The sequence below is a fragment of the Conger conger genome, chromosome 16 (assembly GCF_963514075.1).
Source record: "Conger conger chromosome 16, fConCon1.1, whole genome shotgun sequence".
Lineage (NCBI taxonomy): Eukaryota > Metazoa > Chordata > Actinopteri > Anguilliformes > Congridae > Conger > Conger conger.
The window spans coordinates 9,391,069-9,412,011 of NC_083775.1; the positions used below are offsets into that span (position 1 = coordinate 9,391,069).

At 51.5% G+C, this 20,943-nt stretch overlaps 1 protein-coding gene across 6 annotated transcripts in view; it reads right to left on the reverse strand.

Moving 5' to 3' along the window:
- The window catches only part of ep300b (E1A binding protein p300 b), a 46,509-nt gene that overhangs the window by 11,147 nt on the left and 14,419 nt on the right, over positions 1-20,943 (reverse strand). For 2 of the 6 annotated variants that reach the window (XM_061224960.1, XM_061224959.1), the window contains exons 6-24: positions 20,280-20,393; positions 19,583-19,822; positions 18,657-18,765; positions 18,274-18,408; positions 17,883-18,000; positions 15,690-15,936; positions 15,387-15,464; positions 14,645-14,730; positions 14,233-14,367; positions 13,350-13,823; positions 12,919-13,140; positions 12,388-12,589; positions 9,774-9,892; positions 6,277-6,516; positions 4,971-5,059; positions 2,725-2,805; positions 2,118-2,174; positions 1,173-1,250; positions 890-966 (exon numbers count right to left, since the gene is read on the reverse strand). In XM_061224960.1, coding sequence (XP_061080944.1) covers positions 890-966; positions 1,173-1,250; positions 2,118-2,174; positions 2,725-2,805; positions 4,971-5,059; positions 6,277-6,516; positions 9,774-9,892; positions 12,388-12,589; positions 12,919-13,140; positions 13,350-13,823; positions 14,233-14,367; positions 14,645-14,730; positions 15,387-15,464; positions 15,690-15,936; positions 17,883-18,000; positions 18,274-18,408; positions 18,657-18,765; positions 19,583-19,822; positions 20,280-20,393 — 2,901 coding nt within the window. Of the gene's footprint in view, positions 1-889; positions 967-1,172; positions 1,251-2,117; positions 2,175-2,724; positions 2,806-4,970; positions 5,060-6,276; positions 6,517-9,773; positions 9,893-12,387; positions 12,590-12,918; positions 13,141-13,349; positions 13,824-14,232; positions 14,368-14,644; positions 14,731-15,386; positions 15,465-15,689; positions 15,937-17,882; positions 18,001-18,273; positions 18,409-18,656; positions 18,766-19,582; positions 19,823-20,279; positions 20,394-20,874; positions 20,909-20,943 lie in introns of those variants that run through there. The other 4 variants (XM_061224964.1, XM_061224963.1, XM_061224961.1 and 1 more) reach the window with 4 other exon arrangements.

A 20,943-nucleotide genomic window follows, 5' to 3' on the forward strand; every position in this document is an offset into this window, starting at 1 on the left:
TTCTCGAACCGCTCCTTGCTCCCAAACCCCCGCCCGCCCACCTCGCTCTGGAAGAAAGACCCAGTGAACGAAACGCCAACCATCTGAGCTGGCGGAGGAAACGTTACGAAGACGCTCCAGGACGGAGCGCAGCGGAGCGACGGGCCTCCGCCCTAAGCCACGGCCACATTCCTACATACAAAATAAGATCCCCCAAAAAATCCCTCCATAAATTAGCCCCGAGCGTGAAAAACCGAATTCTCTCTTTAACAAACACTGTTCAGCTGTAGACCCGGCGTGTGCCAGCTCTGTGCACCCGGTTCTTTCTCAAGACGGGCGTCTGAAATGAAAAGATAATTTGTTACATGTAGTTCATTAATATGACTGTATCATTGGAGGGGGGGGAGGGGGGGGGGGATGTATGGGGGAGGTCTGGTAGAGGGGAAAAATTTGAAAGAAAAGCGAAACCCTCCAGCTTTTGAACAGTATCTAGTGAGGTAACGTGTCTTCTGGAAAGGGGGGTGGGGCGTTTACACCCCATTACTAAAAAAAACGGCTACTAAAGTCAAAGAATAAGAAGTATAAAAAGAAAAAAAGCAAATGTTTACTGACTGAAATCAAATTTCAAATCCTTGTGTATGCATATACTGAAAATCCCCAAGCAGGTAATTGCTGTGGATTACCGTGTGTGCGTGTGTGTGTGTGTGCGTGTGTGTGTGTGTGTGTGTGTGTCCATGCGCACGTTAGTCACGGCACACCTGTTAAAAAAAACAAAAAATGTATTAATAAATCAAGAGAAAGTAAAGTGAAGAGGGGTGTGGGTGGGGGTGGGGGTGGGGGGGGGTAGACGGACACACAGAACCCCATGAGAGATGATGGTAGATGAGCGGCCCCCCTGGTTTTCACTTACTCCACTTACTTTTGGCAGCATACTTGTTCTCTTTTCGGGTCTTATTGGACTTCTTCAGGCAGCTGTCACACACAAAGCTGTGAAGCAGACGTCAGGAGAGGAAGGGGGGGCGGGGGGGGGGGGGGGGGGAAGAGAGAGGGGGTTAAAAACTAGTCACAGTGGCACAGGTCCCGCAGAGGGACGTAAAAAAAAGAAGCGGGAGAACAGGAGAGAAAACCCCAAAAGTCTTGGGAGAAAAAAAATGTGTTGAGAAAAAAAAAAAAAAAAAAAAACAAAACCTCACCCTGACGGCCATATTGTGTCGTTGTGAAGGACACAGATCTGATGCATTTTACGACCGCAGTCGATACATTCCACAAGTCTGCAGAGAGAAGACACAGACAGTCAACAGATGGATATGCACTCAGTCAGCACTTTATTAGTTGTTTTTTTTTTTTTTTTATACTTATTGGTCTTCTGCTGCTGTAGCCTATTCACTTAAGAGGTTTGACACATTGTGTGTTCAGAGATGCTCTCCTGCATACCACTGTTGTAATGTGTGGTTATTTGCTTTACAGTCACCTCCCTGTCAGCTTTGACCAGTCTGGCCCTCCTCCTCTGACCTCTCTCATTAACAACACGTTTTTGCCCACAGAACTGCTGCTCACTGGATGTTTTTTTTTTTGTTTTTTTTTCCCTCACAGCAGTCTCTAGAGACTGTTGGGCGAGAAAATCCACAGAGATGAGCAATTTCTGAGATCAAACCACCCTGTCTAGCACCAACAATCATTCCTTGGTCAAAGTAACTTAGATTACATTTCTTCCCTATTCTGACATTTAGCCGGAAAAACGGTTGAACCTCTTGACCACTTCCTGCATGCTTCTAACCATTTAGTTGCCGCCACATGATTGGCCGATTATATATTTGCATTAAACTGGCGTACCGGTCTACCTAATAAAGTGGTCACTGAGTGTAAACGTCACTCAGGGCTTCCAGAATACAGGAACCCTAAAACACAAACCAATACCATCCTAATGTTCTTATTTAAGCAGCGCCTGAGACTGCATGGTTTCACTGCTGAACACACCAAAACTACAACAAAAGACAAATGGACATAAAATAAAATGTAAATAACCCATTACAATAGCGCGTACACCCCATTAACACCAAAAAGCTTCATACTTCATCCAAAAATAATACATAAATTGATTGTCGGGGGGCGGGCAAAGAAAATAAAGAGTCACATACAATTCAGGGTCCAGTGTGTCGTTCTTCTTCCTTTCAAACTGGTCTTTGCTGATGGACCTGGAACGAGAGACAGAAGCCCGGCGCAAACAGCCCATCAGACATGGAGGCCAGTGGCCACAGCAACAGCTAAGCAAGAGTAACATACGCCTCAAAGCTGCTGCTCTTCTTCAGCGAAAATTTCGGTACGTTTTATTAGCCGGGTGCGCAGAACAGCACATTTGAAATGAGCTAACTACCAACAGGAGAACACATACACACACACAGACAGACACACACAGACACAGTAAAAACTGCAGTCCTGCAGTAAGAAACAGAGGAAAGGTTAGAAGAAAAAGTTAAATTAAGAAATCCAAGAGGAGGAGAGAAGGAGACCGTTACCGTTAAAAGATTTACAAATCATAACTGAACTATAACTGAAAAGGTGAGACCTGAGGAGCCAGGGAGAAGAGAAGCAGAGGGAAATATAGAGACATGGCTCGGAGAAGACATCTTTCAGTACATACACCAGCATCGGCAAACGCAAGAGACATTAAACCTTAAACATGGTAAACACATAGACTAACATGTAAGGGGAGGTGGGAGGTGGGGGGGGGTGCAGAGTACTCACGTCTGAGGCTGGGAGGGGTCATCTCCCAGGGACACGCTCTCGCCCTGGATTTCGTTGAAACACTTCTCACAGAAGTGGTACCTGTCAGCAAGAAGCCCATATTTTGGTGAACTACACCGTTCCCCACAGCACAGCCAATCACAGTGAGGGCAGGAAGAAGCAGCCACCAATCAGGGCAGGGCAGGCCAAGGGGGGCAGGCACACAGGTGGAGCAGAGGGCGGGGTCGTCGTCAGGGCAGCCAATCATGATGCAGGATATTTTTGGGGTTTTGTGTGTGATATTTTCGGAGTGGATGATTGGTCACGGCAAAGCAGGCCAATGCAGACATCACAAGCGTTAAAAGAGGAGGGAGAGAAAGGGAGAAGAAGGCGATGGGAGGGTAAATGAGTATTAAAAAAGTGTGAAAAATAAAAACGTTACAGACGAGACGAGGACAAGGGGGACGGACGGACGGTGAGGAGGGGAAACGGGTTGGGGAGACACGACAACATCCAGGATAAACACAAAGCAGAAAGCCGAGGCAAAGCACACATTAGCTTCCAGAGTCACTGACCAAAAACAACATCACAGCTAGGATGGCAACAGGAGAATTAACTGGATGGGCGGGGGCGGGGGGCAAATTTAAATAAAGAAAGAAATAAAAATGAGCAAATGAAGAAAACAAACAAATACAGGCGTAACAGGGTTCCATAATCTCCTACGTCCATTTTAAAGGTGGTCCCAGTTAATCTACCCATATGGCACGTCAGACGCTAGATTGAGAGCCGAGGCGAGGACCATCCTCGATGGAAGCCGAAAAATCTTGGCGGCCGCACCGTTCTGTCTAGTCGAAAGCTCACAGGGGGGGGTTCCTACGCCCACTCGCTCACTTTAGTCGAAACAAGAGCAACGCAGCGGCCTGATACTGTGGCCACCGAAACACGAATAAACAATTTTTAAAAAAATAAGGTTTTTCCACCATAATCTCCGGATGTACACAAAGCGCGCTGAGAAGCGCTTGCTCCGAGACGGCCATGCCCACTGCAGGGCGAGGCCCGCCGTTAGCAACGCGGCTAAGTGCAGAACTGCAGCGAAACGGCGACAGAAATGACGGTTCCCGCTGGTAAAACGAGTCTGGTTTTTCAGCTACGCGGCGCCATTTCTACGTATCACTATGCAGTTGTCGCGAGTGTGTACATGCACCACGGCAATGTGCGAATTACACACAACTTATGAGACACGTACCCCGCTCTACAACAACTCGTATTCCTCAAGACTGGCACAACCAATTCATGGCTTAACATTAACTAATATTATCATTCATCTCTATTCCAGGCCCGCAGCTCACAAATTGCCAATGTCATCACTTGCTTTCCTAAAAAATCTTTATTTTTTTATTTATTTTTATTTTTTTAATGCAAGGGACCACCTTTAGAAATGCCATGGTTTTCTAAACAGCGACAATAAGATGGAAACAGGGTAAGGGGGCAGGGTAAGCATTCATAGCTAAAGCCAGACAGTCAGCTGATAAAAGACAAGAGATTCTCAGGAGCGATTAGCAGCAGGGTGTTAGAGGAGATTCGGGTGCGCAGTGTTGGTATCAGTGAGTGCAGTGTCAATGCCTCTGACAGGGAGACGGTATAGGGGAAGGTATATGCCCCAGCAGGTTGTTGGATACTACCAGGGGTGGGGAAACCGGTCAGCTGTTAACAGGTCCATCTTCAGCGTAGGTTAAGCCCTGGGCTGAGGGCCACAGAGGTGAACGCAGGTGTGAAAAGGGGGTCAGTGCTGTAGAGAGTGTAGCAGGTGGCTGCCTGGTGAGGCACTGACGCGGTCCCCATGAAGCAGAGGCCTCCGGCCTGCAGCACTGCAGGAAATGTCCGGCTGTATGAATGTGCAGTTAAACCAGCGCTGAGGCAAGCCAGCTCCCCGGCTGCCGCTTAGGGGAAAACCGCAGTGTTTGAGTTCAACCCGAGTTCAACGACGGAAGGTCTGCCAGTCATAGCGTCACACTGCGTGAGGGGAGTGTGTGCGTGCGTGGGTGCGTGTGTGTCGGGCGTGTGCGAGGTGTGTACACGTGAGAGATGCGTACATGTGAGAGAGTGAGTGAGAGAGTGCGTTTGTGGGCACGTGTGGCACGTCTATGTGTGCACACGTGTGAGAGAGGACTCTGTGTTCGTGTGTGCGCGTGTGTGTGTGTGTGTGTGTGTGTGTGTGTGTGTGTGTGTGTGTGTGAGTGTGTGTGTGAGTGAGTGTGATTACTCACCTGTTCTGGTAGCTGAAATAAGCAGCGTCGCGGGGGATGGTGCAAAGCTGCTTTCCGTAGCAGCACAGCGTCTGAGGAGAGAACTCCAGCTGCAGGATGGAGGGATGGCGAGGGATGGACAGAAAGAGACAAGAGGAAGGAGAGGGTCCAGGGGTTAATCATCATCTGCTCAAAGGAGCACGGCAAGCAGCTGGGAGGGGACGGCAAGTGACCTGCTACAGCAACAAATACAGAACTGACTACACCTCTACAGCACTGACCCTGCTACACTCACACAGCACTGACCCTGCTACACCCCTACAGCACTGACCCTACTACACTCATACAGCACTGACCCTGCAACACTCACACAGCACTGACCCTGCTGTACTCACAGCACTGACCCTGCTACAGCAACATATACAGAACTGACTACACCTCTACAGCACTGACCCTGCTACACTCACACAGCACTGACCCTGCTACACCCCTACAGCACTGACCCTACTACACTCATACAGCACTGACCCTGCTACACCCCTACAGCACTGACCCTGCTGCACTCCTACAGCACTGACCCTGCTGCACTCATACAGCACTGACCCTGCTACACCCCTACAGCACTGACCCTGCTGCACTCCTACAGCACTGACCCTGCTGCACTCACACAGCACTGACTCTGCTACACTCACACAGCACTGACCCTCCTACACTCACACAGCACTGACCCTGCTGCACTCATACAGCACTGACCCTCCTACACTCACACAGCACTGACCCTGCTGCACTCATACAGCACTGACCCTGCAACACTCACACAGCACTGACCCTGCTGTACTCACAGCACTGACCCTGCTACAGCAACATATACAGAACTGACTACACCTCTACAGCACTGACCCTGCTACAGCAACATATACAGAACTGACTACACCTCTACAGCACTGACCCTGCTACACTCATACAGCACTGACCCTGCTGCACTCCTACAGCACTGACCCTGCTGCACTCACACAGCACTGACCCTGCTGCACTCCTACAGCACTGACCCTGCTGCACTCACACAGCACTGACCCTCCTACACTCACACAGCACTGACCCTGCTGCACTCATACAGCACTGACCCTCCTACACTCACACAGCACTGACCCTGCTGCACTCATACAGCACTGACCCTGCTACACCCCTACAGCACTGACCCTGCTGCACTCATACAGCACTGACCCTCCTACACCCCTACAGCACTGACCCTACTGCACTCCTACAGCACTGACCGTGCTGCACTCATACAGTCAGACAGACAGACAGACAGACAGTCTCGCCTCACCTTCCGGCCGCAGCAGTAGCCCAGGCCCTGCATGACGGGGTCGATCTCCTGCTCGAACACCTCTGCCAGCTTGGAGCAGTACTTGTAGACGCGCGAGGTCTTGCGGTTGTACAGCCAGGCGTTGTTGAACATGAGCCAGATGTCGTCCACGTACTGCCAGGGCTCCTGGTACTGCCCCGTGTCCAGCTTGCGCTTGATAGTGGACAGGTCCATGGGGTTCTTCACTATGTCAAAGTAGTCCTGGGAGATGTCAATGTTGAGTTCGGGGACGCCATTGGGCGTGGAGAGAGGTGGGGGGCGGAGTCAATGTACATCGGCAGGCAAGGATTGGTTGGATTGGGTGGGCCAATTGGAAACGGTGGAAGATGGGGTCGTCGCCGTGGTGGATCCAGAGCAGGGGGGAGAGAAAAGGGGGAGAGAAAAGGGGGAGGGAAGAATGTTGAGGGCTGCAGAGACTGTCATGAGCAGACAGCAAAATGGCAGTTATCCTTTCTTTCTATGACCTTGCACCCTCCCAAAACCACAAGGCCAGTCAACTGACCAACCTGGCGGTGCGAAAGCAAAACACAATTCACACTTAATAAATGACTATAAATGCCTTGACTATGATATATTCTCTCCAAAAAAATGTGAAATTTAATGTGAAATTTGGCTTGTGTTAGTCTGCGTAAATACTGAAATAAAGTAAGGCGGGGTGCAAGGTTTAGGTGAAAGAATGATGCGGACATCATTTTGCTCACACTCACACACGGGCAGTATCTGCTGTTAGCATTCACTGGCCAAGCAATGGACAGCAAAACACAAGCAGAACCCTTAAAAGCCCACGCAGCCAACGCTGAATGTTCTCACGACGTTGCCGGGAACGTTCGGTCAAACGTTATTAAGCGTTTGCCGCAACATTTCGAGAACATCGCGCGTTTGCCGGGCAGCGCGTCAGCTCAATTACAGCAGAAACACTGGCAGCAGGAGGCATTGACACACTGGGACAAAAATCACTGCAGAGCTCCCCCCCACTGCCACAGTGTACCATGCAAGGACTGGGAATGCCCTGGGCTTCTCAACAGGGAGCACCGGCACAGCTCAGAGACCGCTTAAGAGCCCTGTTCCTCAAATCACAGTCCTCAAGGGCAGAGGACTGATGGTTTTCCACCCTCCCTTTACCTGGGGAGTCAGGTGTGAAGACAGTCTGGCCAATCGGTAGCACTAATTGTACGGCTAATTACCCAGGGAGGAAGGAAAACCAGGGCCGGATTTGGATTTGAGGGCCGGATTGGACTATCCCTGATATAGAGGATGCCAAGTGGATGGGGGTGAGGGAGGGCGGGTTTAAACATGACGTAAAATCACAGCAATGCAAGTGCACTAGAACATGATAGGGATGCCATACAGGGAAGTCACTGTGCTGTTCTGAGGCCAAGCCGTTTCAGAGATTTGTGTGATTTGGAGGATGAACATCAGTGTGTGGGGGAGGGGGGGGGGGGTCACAACACTGGGGCAATGGGGGGTTATTCCGAGACCACTGCGGACAAGTGTGCCAAAATCAAACCAACGGACAGGAGAGAACCTGGGGAACAAAGCTGCCACCACCATCGTCGGAGGGAATTCATAAGATGCACTATACAGCACAAGGTCTTCCAATGAGAGGTGATGCCCACCAGTGCAGACCAACTCAGTCTCCCTGTGCCTCATTGGGTAAAAAGTCAACCCCAGATCATGAATAGAAACTGCTATAGAGCATTACAGTTTGTAATCCTAAATTCAATTTTTTTTTGTTTGTTTTTGATTTCTGCATGGTGCTGGACTAAATAATTCAATGGGTCGTAAATACAGGTCTGTTCTCATCCGAGGGAAAAGAGCAACCCGCTTGTGACCGATTGGAGGTAGAATGGCACAGCTTTCACTTTTAAGCACTTGGCTCTCATGTCCTGGACTTGAAATTGGCACACTTGAACCAACAGCTGACCTCACACACAATCATTTTCAACACAATACTAATTACTGGCCAGGAACTGTCTAGAAAGCTTGCATTATAAAATAAAGCATTTGCAATGAAGAAGAAAAAAAAAATGTCAGATTAGAATTCTAAAATAAAACTTAAAAAGCTTAAAAGCTTGGGGGGGGGGGGGGGGGGGAGAGGAGAGGAAGCTTCAAAGCTTGCGGTAAATAAAAAGAGAAAAAGATTAAATTTGATAAAATAAAATAAGGCAATAGGCTAAAAACGTCAAATGGCTTTAACGCAGACTCATTCCCAGGTGCATTGTAACCGCTACTTATGATGGCAACTAACTGATAAAAATAAAGTGTGTACATATTATGGTCCCTTAATAACACCTTCCCCCAGGTCCCTGGTTTAATTACTTCATCAGAGAGACACGTAAAACACTCAGTTGTAATGTAGGGTGGCGTAAGACATTAAAACACCGATTAAACCTGCAACAGGCAGTTGGGGAACCTAGTGGTGGCTGAGGAGTTCTAAACTCCGTCTCTGCCAGCGACATACTCCCGTCGCCGGGCAACCGGGTCGCCGGGCAGCGCCAATGAAGCCGTCAACATTCCGCTGATGCTGGAAAGCTTCCGTTTCTGCTCCGTTTACGACCGTGACCTCAGGAGGGGCAGGCAGTGGCCTTTCTGCCTGAGAGGAGCAAGCATAACGGATTCCCTGGCCTGTGACCAACAAGAGATACCAGACTGGCCAGCGCAGGGCCCAGTGCGCTAGTTTTACCCAAGTGAGCGAGGCTTTTAAACGGATTCCATAGCGTAGCGCTCCCTCAGTAACAGGGATGAATACCTCAATGCTTAGAGTAGAGCTGACTGGACCAAGGGGTTGGGTGGGGGGGCAAGAGACGTTTGTAGTATTGCTTTATTTTATTTGATAAAAAAGCAGATTTTGGGGTTTTTTTGCAGTGAAATGAAAGGGACTTAGAAGCAAGCGTGAGCGCTCACACATACAGGCACACACACGCACATACATATCCTCAGTCTGTTGAGCTGTGTTACTCCGACGAAACCTGTATGATCCAGCCTTCATTAAAACACTCGCACACAAACATCTTAAAAATACAAAAACATGTGCACACACACGCACACGCACACGCACACAAACACGCGCGCACTCCCACAGGAAAATCTCTCAAAACATTAGTTCACACACACACACACACACACACACACACACACACACACACACACACACACACACACACACACACACACCACACACACACACACACACACACACACACAGATAAAGACAGTCAAACGCCTTCAATTAAATTCACTCATCCATCCATCCCCCTTTCACTCGTGAAATGAAGAAAAGTATGGAGGGGGGGAAAAAAGGGTGAAGAAAGAAGAAGTGAAACAAAAAAAAAAAGAACCGGAGAGTTCTCTTTCAACAAAAAAAAGAAAAAAAAAAAAAGAAAAAAGAAAAAAGGAAGCAAATCGAAGCCAGGGCAGTCCCTTACCAGGTTAGTTCGGTTACTAGTTCGAATACGTACGGGTATTCCCAGTAACTGGGGGTCCACCGGCTGGCGGAAGGGCAGCGACTCGGGGTCCTGCCGGTAGAGAGCCTCCAGCGTGGGCATGAGGGCCTGTCGCAGCTCCTCGGGCTTAAAGACTGAGACACGGGGGCGCAGGGTTACAGCCACACACTCGTCATCCTCATACACAAATGGTAAAATGGTTGGCATTTATATAAATAGCGCCTTTATCACAAAGCGCTGTACAATTGATGCTGCTCCATTGACCCATTCGCACACCGACGGCGATTGGCCGCCATGCAAGGCGCCGACCAGCTCGTCAGGCGTCTTGCTGAGGGACACTTCGACACAGCCCGGGCGGGGGGATCGAACCGGCAACCCTCCGACTGCCAGACGACTGCTCTTACAGCCTGAGCCAATGAGACGACTGCTCTTAGTGCCTCAGCCAATGAGACGACTGCTCTTACCGCCTCAGCCAATGAGACGACTGCTCTTACCGCCTGAGCCAATGAGACGACTGCTCTTACCGCCTGAGCCAATGAGACGACTGCTCTTACCGCCTGAGCCAATGAGACGACTGCTCTTACCGCCTGAGCCAATGAGACGACTGCTCTTACCGCCTGAGCCAATGAGACGACTGCTCTTACCGCCTGAGCCAATGAGACGACTGCTCTTACCGCCTGAGCCAATGAGACGACTGCTCTTACCGCCTGAGCCAATGAGACGACTGCTCTTACCGCCTGAGCCAATGAGACGACTGCTCTTACTGCCTGAGCCATGTCGCCCCACACAACCCCCTCCAAAAGCGCTGCAACAGCAAGGTCAATTCCTTCGTCTTTGCAACGCACCGAAGACAATTGAGCTTGAGGTCAAAATACGTACGACACATATGAATTTCAGCTTTTAATTTCCTGGTATTTATATCTCTAGATTTGTTAAACTACTTCTAAAAGAACGCAACACCTTTTTGTATCAGACCAATCCGATTTTTAGGTGAGCAAACTGACATGGGTTTGTTGCCCAGATGCATCCTGTTGGGATTGATTGGATAAACGATAAATAGTTCTGAATGTGTACTCTTGGTTTCAGGTTTTTGGGGATAACTTGTACAACAATTTGCAATGTCCTGAAAAAGAAAGAAACCCGGCTGGAGTACTGAGCAACAGACGCCGAGCTGATCGACCAAGGAAAACAGTTCATGACAGAAGCAACTCATCAGTCGTAAGAATCGGAGGTGAGACTGTATTATTTGCAAAGAAATACAGAGACGAACCACAAAGGTTTTATGGACTGATGAGAACAAGATCAACCTCTACCAAAGATGGAGAAAGAAGGGATCTCATGATCCAAAACATACAAGCTCATCACTGAAGCACGGGGGAGGAAGTGTCATGGCTTGGGCTTGCATGGCTGCTTCTGGAGTGGGCTCAGTAATCTTTATTGATGATGTACCTCATGACGGTAGCAGCAGGATGAATTCAGAAGTCTACAAAAACATTATGCCTGCCAATTTACGGAGAAATGTGTCCAATCCAATTCAGAGGAATTTCATCATGCAGCAAGACAATACCCCAAAACACACGGCCAACACAACAAAGGGCTTCATTAGGGAGAAAAAGTGGAAGGTTTTAGACTGGCCAAGTCAATCACCAGACCTTAACCCAGTTGAGCATGCATTTCACCACCTGGGAGATTGAAGGGAAAAACCCCAGAAACAAAAAAACAACTGAGGCTGCAGTAAAAGGCTGGAAAAGCATCACAAAAGAAGAATGCAACGGTTTGGCGATGTAAATGGGTCACAGGCTTGATGCAGTTATTGCAAGCAAGGGATAAGCTACCAAATATTAAGTGTGACTTTCATTTACTCAAATAGTCTCCGTTCCAATACTTTTGCTCACCTGTATTGCAAAAACAAAAGGAATTGGCCTTGCTGTTCCAATACTTCTGGAGGGGACTGTATGTAACAGAGTTACAGCGATACATACCACTCAGAGTGACAGCAATACGTACCACTCACGAGTTACGGATATGTACCACACACTAACAACGATCAGTACAACTCAAGAGTTACGATACGTACCGCTCAGAGATAAAGCGGTAAGTACCACTCACAGTTACAACAATACGTAACGCTCGGTTACAGCAATACGAACCGCTCGCGTAGTTCCAGTGATATGAACCGCTCGTATCAGACATACAGCGATACTTACCATTCAGTTACAGCGAAACGTGCTGCTCACAGAGTTAAGGCAATACATATCACTCAAGAGCAACAACGATACATATTGCTCACATCACAGAAATATGTACTGCACACACAGTGCCACGAGTTAGAGAGGTAATGAGCAGGTAAAACTATTAGATTATAACGGCACTCATATATACAGTTAGATATACATATAGTACTCTGGGTATTCTAGCTGCCAACCAAGGCATGCTAGTTTCTGAGTTGATGTATTTTTAAAGGGTTCCAAATGTCTCTCTACGGTTACGCAAGGACTCGGAACCGTACTGTCCTCTAGGGTCCTCATCACACTTGTTCCTGTGTCTGACCTGCACTTTGTCGTACGTCGCTCTGCTAATTGCCTGTGACGCGTAATGTAGTGCAGTGTAAAGAACATGGCCACCCTACTTTTCCTCTTGCTCTGAGCGCTGGCTGGGGAGCTGTGTGTGCCGGACGTCCCAGACCCCTCCTCTTCCCCTTTGGGCTCCGTCTTGATCTCCGGTTTCCTGTCTTCGCCCGTCGCCCCTGACGACGACGAGGACGAGGACGACGAGGACGTCTCCATTGGCTCCGCCTTGCATCCGTCACCCGACGGCTCCTCCTTCTTCACCTGGCGGATCGCAGGAAACCGCGGTTACGAAATGACTCTTCACTTTGAGAACCACTCACTGATTCACACAACACAATACAAGAAATGTTGGACACTCAGATCTTAAGACACCAGATTCGGCCGAGGTCGTTGGCTGCGTTTGGCGTGAGAGACTGATGTTGTTGTTCTGCTGCAGACCTGTCCCACTGCCCATCACGTCCACTCAAACAGGCCATGGTTACCATGGTTACCACAGCCTTACACATTCACTTCAGACCTGGCCTGCTAGCTCCATGTCCTACACCATTCCTTATCATCCCTCCCTCCCCCCCTCTCCCTTTTTCCTTCACCTCCGGCTTCTCCTCGGACTTGACGTCGGCTTGTTTGATGCCCATTTTGCCGGACGCCTTGCCCTCCATCTCCTCCTCCTCGTCCTGCTGCTTCACCTCCATCTTGGGGTCGAGGGGGGCGGCGGCGTCGGGTGGGGGCTGCTGGGAGCTGGTGTCGGCACTGCTGACCGACGCCGGCGTGGAGGCCTGCCCGTCCGCCGTCAGAGAGGACTTCTGGGATAGCTGGAGGGAGGGGCGAGGAGGCCAATGAGTTAGGGGTGAATCGGCGAATACACGCGTCAATCAAAGAGGAAAAGGGAGGGAGGAAGGGCGGGGCGCATGCGCACGGAAGGGGAAAGGAACGGGCGAAACGGAGCAGGCGGGACAGCAGGCACTGTAACACGCGTGTGACACGCGAGCAGGCGGGACGTCCCGAGGCTAGCAGTACTCACCGGAGTGCGCGGGAGTTGGGGCGGCAGGGGGGCGCTGGGGGTGGGGGTGGAGGAGGCCTGGGGGGGCGCCGTGGCCCCGCCCAGCTGCTGCTGTAGCTGGGCGGGCTTATCGGAGCCGGGCCCCGACCCCATTGGCTGAGGCATCTGCTGCTGCTGGGGGGCGGGCGGGGCCAGCTGCGGGGGGTTGGGGGTGTGGGGCTGGGGGGTCTGAGAGCCGGCCAGCCCCGGCGGGGTGTGGTGGGGCGTGGGGGTGAGGCTGCGTGCGGGGGAGGGGGAGTTCTGCCGGAGGGGCGGGCAGTGCGGGTGGGAGTTGGGCTGCGAGGAGTTGGAAGGCGGGGCCAGGTTAGAGGCGGGGCCTACGCTGCCGGGACCCATGGAGCCCACTGAAGTCCCGCCCCCTGCCCCTCCCACCGAGCCGGGTTGAGCCACTGGGCTGCTGACGGGCAGGGAAGGGGGGGTGGGCATCTGGGCCTGCTGGGGGAGAGGGTGGGGAGGGGGGAACAGATGGGGGAGGACAAAATGGAGGTTAAGGCATGAGGCACACTCATCAAAACCATGCACACTCATCAACATGCGTACACTGACAAGCAATGTGTTGGGCTCTGATTTTGAGTGTCTGTGTGCGCGTCTGAGCGGTGATGTACAGGTCTGCGTGTGTGTGGAAAAGTGTACAGGTGCTTGTGTGTGTGTCCGTGTGTGTGTGTGTGTGTGTGTGTGTGTGTGTGGGCAGGGAAGTGTGTTTCATTCGTGGGGAGGACGAGGGGGACGTTTTGGGTGTGTGTGTCTGTCTCTCGGAAGGGTTAATGTGTGTGTGCGTGCGTGTGTGCATGTGCGTTTGCCTGAGTGTGTGTAGCTGTGGGTTCTGACAGGAGCCTCTGCTCACCTGCGTCATGCCTGCTTGTGTACCAGGCTGGTTCATCCCCACCGGGCCCGACCCGGGGAATTGCCCCGGAGGCAGGTACTGGTTCTGCAGCTGAGCCACGTTGGGCTGCCCCATCCTCGCTGCCCCCATTCCCATCTGAGAGAGCGAGAGAGAGAGTGTGAGTTCACACACACACACACGCACATTACACCATTTCTGTGCTTTGCCGAGAACTGGCAATTTCTTGCTTTTGTACAGAGAGCGTGTCGACTCAGTGACACTTCAGTGAAACAGCGGAGGATTTCACTCAAGAGGACGGCACCTGTGGCCCCCGACAGAGGACCTGAACCGGCTCCTTACCCCCACACAACACCACTGCGTTCGGTAGGGCCCCCTCACAACTCAACACCGGAGCGGTGGGGGGCTTACTGACCTGATTGAGGGACGAGTTCAGCTGGAGAGGAGGGGTGGACCTCTGGCCCAGAGACTGCATTCCCATCGGACTGAACTGGTTCATCCCTGGAGAAAGAAAGAGAGGAGGAGAGCGAGAGGGATGGAGGGAGAGAGAGAGAAAGGAGGAGAGGAGAGAGGTGAGGTTGAGCACACACTGAACAGCATCGTTCAATCACAAGCACCGTTTCATATGAACCATCGTAGGGTACCGCGGAAAGCAGATACAGCAGAGGCAGAGCTTAACACTGCGCGTGTGTGTGTGTGTGTGTGTGCGTGCGCGTGTCTGTCTGCTTGTGTGTTATGCCTCAAAGAACAACACTGTCTAAATGGTAAATGGTTGGCATTTATATTGCGCCTTTATCCAAAGGGCTGTACAATTGATGCTTCTCATTCACCCATTCATACACACACTCACACACCGACGGCGATTGGCTGCCATGCAAGGCGCTGACCAGCTCGTCAGGAGCATTTGGGGGGTTAGGTGTCTTGCTCAGGAACACTTCGACACAGCCCGGGCGGGGGATCGAACCGGCAACCCTCCGACTGCCAGACGACTGCTCTTACCGCCTGAGCCAATGTGGCCCCATGACAGGTCTAAACATGACAGGTCTTTTAACATCCTTAACTGCCCACTCCATCACATGAGGACCCTCCCTCTCTCTCTCACACACACACACACACACACACACACACACACACTTCACAACATATGGGGTACGTACCTGCAGGGTTCTGCATTCTGTTCACCATCTGATTGGGCACTGTGGGCCGCACCAGGGAGGGGTCAGGGTGAGGACCATCTTTAGAGAGGAAGACATCCCATTAGCACGCCCGCTCCCCGTTAACACACCTCCTCCCCGTTAACACGCCCGCTCCCTCCCCGTTAACACACCTCCTCCCCGTTAACACGCCCGCTCCCTCCCCGTTAACACACCTCCTCCCCCGTTAACACGCCCGCTCCACATTACCCGTTAACACACCTCCTCCCCGTTAGCACATAAACATGGCGAGAGGAGTTCACTCACTAGGGGGCTGGCCCAGTCCGGTGGGCCCCTGGGGAAGGGACGAGGGGGGCTGTCCTAAACCGGCGGGCCCCTGCGGTAGCGCCGAGGGGGGCTGGCCCAGGCCCGCGGGCCCCTGGGGCAGCGCTGAGGGGGGCAGGCCGGGCTGCGTGGACATCATGCCCTGTTTCTGCAGCCGCGTCCGTCGCTTCTCCTCCAGCTCCTTCTGGATCTTGTAGATCTTCTCCGCCAGGAGGTGGTAGTACTCGGCCTGGGGCAGGAGGGAGAGACAGTGAGGGGGGGGGTAGTACTCAGCCTGGGGCAGGAGGGAGAGACAGTGAGGGAGGGGGGGGGTAGTACTCAGCCTGGGGCAGGAGGGAGAGACAGTGAGGCGGGGGGGGTAGTACTCAGCCTGGGGCAGGAGGGAGAGACAGTGAGGGGGGGGGTAGTACTCAGCCTGGGGCAGGAGGGAGACACAGTGAGGGGGGTGTAGTACTCAGCCTGGGGCAGGAGGGAGAGACAGTGAGGGGGGGTAGTACTCAGCCTGGGGCAGGAGGGAGAGACAGTGAGGGGGGGGTAGTACTCGGCCTGGTGCAGGAGGGACAGACAGTGAGGGGGGGGTAGTACTCAGCCTGGGGCAGGAGGGAGACACAGTGAGGGGGGGTAGTACTCGGCCTGCAGGGGTGGGACACGCCCGCAGGATCAGACACCAGCTACAGCACGTCACCGAGCGGAGCTTTCCCTTCAGCGGCAGGTTTCACGTTACGCTCTTGTTCGTTTGCGCTACGATGATGTTGCCAGATCGTTCCGTAAAAAAAAAAAAAATTCTGGACAATCCATTTTAGTGCAAGTTGGTTAAACCAACCTGTTTTGGTACCAAAAAAACTAAAGAAATAAGCGAGGCACACAGTGGATTTCCATCGTTTGTAACTCTAATGGAGGCATTGCGATGGGACACTAACAAAGAACACAAAGCTACATTAGCATTCAGAAAAGTGAATCTTGTTTTCTTTCGTACCCAAGCACATCCAATATCACAATTATGTCTTCAACTTTCAGATATGGATTTCTTTGGAGTTTGCAAGGTGGGGCAGCTGAAAAGACAGTAGCCATCATCTGATCATTATTGGCCATTCAACAGAATAATTCTCATTGCCAAGCTGGGGGAAATTTGACCACATGATCATGATTTAAGTATTGCCAAAAACAAAACAGAATGCACTAGCATTATGCTTAAAAAAAAAAAAAAATATATATATATATAATTATTATTTATTTATTTATTTTTGCCATAATACGCAAACTCGAAATAATAACACAATAAATTAACATTGCTCATAATTCTGACACTTGTAAGCAGAACTGGGGGGAAACAGCAGGATTACGTAAGATCAACGTTTTTCCTTTCTGATCATAACTCATTTTTGGCACACCGGTTAATAATATTTAATAAAGCATAGGAGCGATTTTCCATTTCAATTTACTCATCTTGAGCAAGCTAGTCAGAGCATGTCATCTCATTTTCTCCTTTCCTTTCAAATTAAGTTTGTTCTCCCTGAATCTCGCAGAGCTACCAACGGTTCTGTACGTCACAATCACTAACCACCACAACGGGCAGCCGCCGAAAGACAATCAGCACAAAGAATTTCTAGTTTCTAGAGTAATTCTTTCATTGAGATCTGGGATTGAAGTCCGGGTCATTGGCCATTGTAATCTGAAGAAAATAACCTCTTTTCCATGTGGTTATTCTTCCGTTTTGACTTTTTGCTGCATAAAAAATAATAAACGCAGCATTAACGTGACCACTGCCAACTTTGCCAATATGGCTTGTAGAATAACCTTTTTTTTTTTTGCAAATGAAGAGAGAGTACAGTCCTTGTTCTGATCATTACTGGCGGTAAAAACAAACAAAAAAAGTATAATTCACATAACACATAAGATGTGGTTCTCATCACGCCACCACAGTTAAAGTACCACCTCTGCCTCAGTTTGATACAGGAGAAACCCCATTTACGTAACATTAGCGACTGGAACACAGCATTCCTGCAACAATATTACCAGAATGCTTCCACAAAATGGCTCCCACTCAACATTTCAGCAACAGTACTACAGCACCGTTAAAAGGATGCGTGAATACACCGGACAAGGAAGGACAAGGAGAGAAATTTTTTTTTTTAAATAAGAAAACACACAAAAATGGAGGGAGGAGATGCCTACCCTGCTGTTGGCTGACTCGTACATGTCCCCCTCCACCTTGCGGGCGTAGGCCACCAGGTTCTCCATCCGCCGGTCCTTCAGCGCCGCCGGGTCCGGGGTGGGGAAGATGGCCTGAACACTGCTCAGAGGAAAAAGAGAGGGAGAGAGATGGAGAGAAACCGAGAGAGGGAGAGAGAGAGAGAGAGAGAGAGAGAGAGAGAGCGAGAGCGAGAGAGAGGGGGGGGGGGGGAGAGAGAGAGGGGTGATGTTGAGCACAAACCAAACAGCATCATCCAGTCACAACAAGCTCCATCTCCAGTTCTTGGCGACTTTTCTCCCCGGTTGGGTCGCTCATAATCCGTGTCGGGGGGGGGGGGGGGGGTCAGAGAGCGTGAAGGAGGCCGGCACTCACAGCTTGTGCACGAGATGGTTGCGCAGGTCCTGGGTGATGTCCTCGTGCCACGACTTCCTCATGCCCGAGCTGGTGGGTGGGGCCGCTGTGGGCAGGGAGCCCAAGCTGCCCACCCCGGCGCTGTCATTCATCAAGCTGAGGGTGGGGCATGGGGAGAGAGGGGAGAGAGGGGAGAGAGGGGAGAGAGAGGGGTGAGAGGGGTGAGAGGGGTGAGAGGGAGAGAGGGGGAGAGAGGGGAGAGAGGGGAGAGAGGGGAGAGAGGGGAGGGAGAGGGAGAGGGAGAGAGGGAGAGAGGGAGGGGGAGAGGGGGAGAGTTACAGTGCAGCTGAAGCGAAGGCAAGCGGTCCTCAGACACCACACACAGGCCGAAGCCGCGCACACACCTTTGCGAGTTCAGGTTGGGGTGAAGCATGGCGTCCTGCAGGAGGCTGGTCTGCTGGTTCGGGGGCTGAGACCCCACCCCTCCGTTCACCCCCATGGGGTTCCCTGCACCTGAGGGCCAGAGAGAGGGGGTGAGGTGCTGCACGAACTACCACACACACACACACACACACTCGCTCACACACACACACTCACGCACACACACGCTCACACACTCTCAGCTTTACCGCATAGAGTCCAAGCATCATCTGTTCATTATTGCACTTCAACAATAATCGCCATTAAGCCATTATTGGTATTACTTTTGAAAGACACCCTTCTCCGCAAATATAGGCGTCAAGACCAGGGCCATGTTTCACAAAGCAGGATTACCAAGTTAGCTACATAACGGCACCGAGTAAAACCTGGAACCGTCCCAAAATCTGGAACATGGACTGAAATAAAGAGAGCCGTTTATGGAGTTAACTCTGTAATGCTGCTTAATAAAATACCCGCCCCTGAAGGCACAGGATCAGTCGATAGGGAAGTGCCACACAACCGGCAGCACACAGCCTAGAAAAAGAAGAAAGAACAAAAAGGCCATCTTAGGCCGCCGTGCGCCTGCTCTGGAATCAACACCCTGGGGCAGGGGTCGGCAACCCTGGTCCTGGAGAGCCGCAGGGTGTGCTGGTTTTTGTTTTCACCTTAATACCAGCAACTGATTCATACCCAAGAAACCTGGTGAGGCGAGTTAACTGTGTAATCCACTGCTTTAATCGATCAGTTAAGTGCTGAGTAACGACAAAAGCCAGCACACCCTGCAGCTCTCCAGGACCAGGGTTGCCGACCCCTGCCCTAGGGCCACGACTCCCCTTGAAACACACCGGCCCTCTCACTTCCTTCCCAGCAGCCCCCGGGTCCAGAGCCCCACCGCCGACCGTCCACTCACCCATGGCGTTGAGCGACCTCATGCCAGGCTGGACGGGCAGCCCCTGGCCCGGAAGGGAGGTCTGGGCGGGCTGCGGTGCCATCTGGGTGCCCTGGTAGGTGAGGCCCAGGGCGGCGTAGGCCCGCTCGATGGAGCTCGGGTCGATCTGGCTGGGGGGGTTCAGGTTGGACGCGCTGGTCTGGCCCCCCGGGGCCGCCCCCAGGGAACTGCCCAGACCCACAGCCGCCCCGCCCAAGAGAGCTGCAGGGGGAACAGGAGAGGTGCAGGGGGAACAGGAGAGGCGCAGGGGGAACAGGAGAGGCGCAGGGGGAACAGGAGAGGCGCAGGGGGAACAGGGGCCAGACAGGAAGAAAGCAGAAAGGGGGAAAAAGAAATAGGTTAACATCAGCAGTACATAAACAACAGTTCATTTAGCAAACACTTTTGCGAAACATCCAACAACACAAAGTGCACAAGTGCATTCACACCGCCTCACATCCAACCACTGCGTTCCAACATCTCACAAAAACAGAGCTCTTGTAAAAACATCTGAAAACTTGCGAATAACGGCTTCGACAGACACTCGGTCGAAGAACTACCACAGATAGCAGTCAGAGCAGCAGAGACAGATGGACAGAAACGGGGCAGGCAGACCGATGGGGCCGGCAGGCAGACAGACAGACAGACAGACAGATGGGGCAGGCAGACAGACACTCACACTGCTGGTTTCTCTTGTCCCCTGCGTTCTTCAGCGGCAGGCAGACGGGACAGTCGTGCCGTGTGCAGTTCTTCCAGTGCGAGATGATCTGTCGGGACGAGGCACAGTGGGCCACTGTGGGAGAGGGAGGGAGAGAGAGGGCGGGTGTTAGACTGTCGGTGCGACGTCACTGCTCAATGGAACAGTGTGCAAGTCTGAGTGTGTGAGTGTGTGTGTGTGCGTGTGTGTGTATGCGTCTCGCGAAGAGGGGGAGGGAGAGACAGATGAGACTTCCTACTTTTGCTGAGTCTCCTTGGCACGTCCAAGCTCTCACCCGCACAAAGACACAAAAAACACGCACAGACACATCCGACCTGGGTCAAACACGTCATTGTTTTGGATTACAATTTTGAGCATGTGTGGTGTATTGGAACCAAATAAATACTCTCAAAAACCACACATTCTAATCCTCTTGGTTGGCTCAATTGCACCAGACATGGTCAATCGAGCACGGAAAAGTATTTGAATCCAAGACAATCAATTCTTTAGTTATTTGACCTAGGTCTAACACGCACACACTCGTCTCACTGACCCTGGCAGGGGGGTCGGTGAAGACCCTGGCAGGACTTGCCGGCCTGGCAGTGGGTCATGTGGTTCAGGATGTTCTTAGTGGTGCAACACTGAC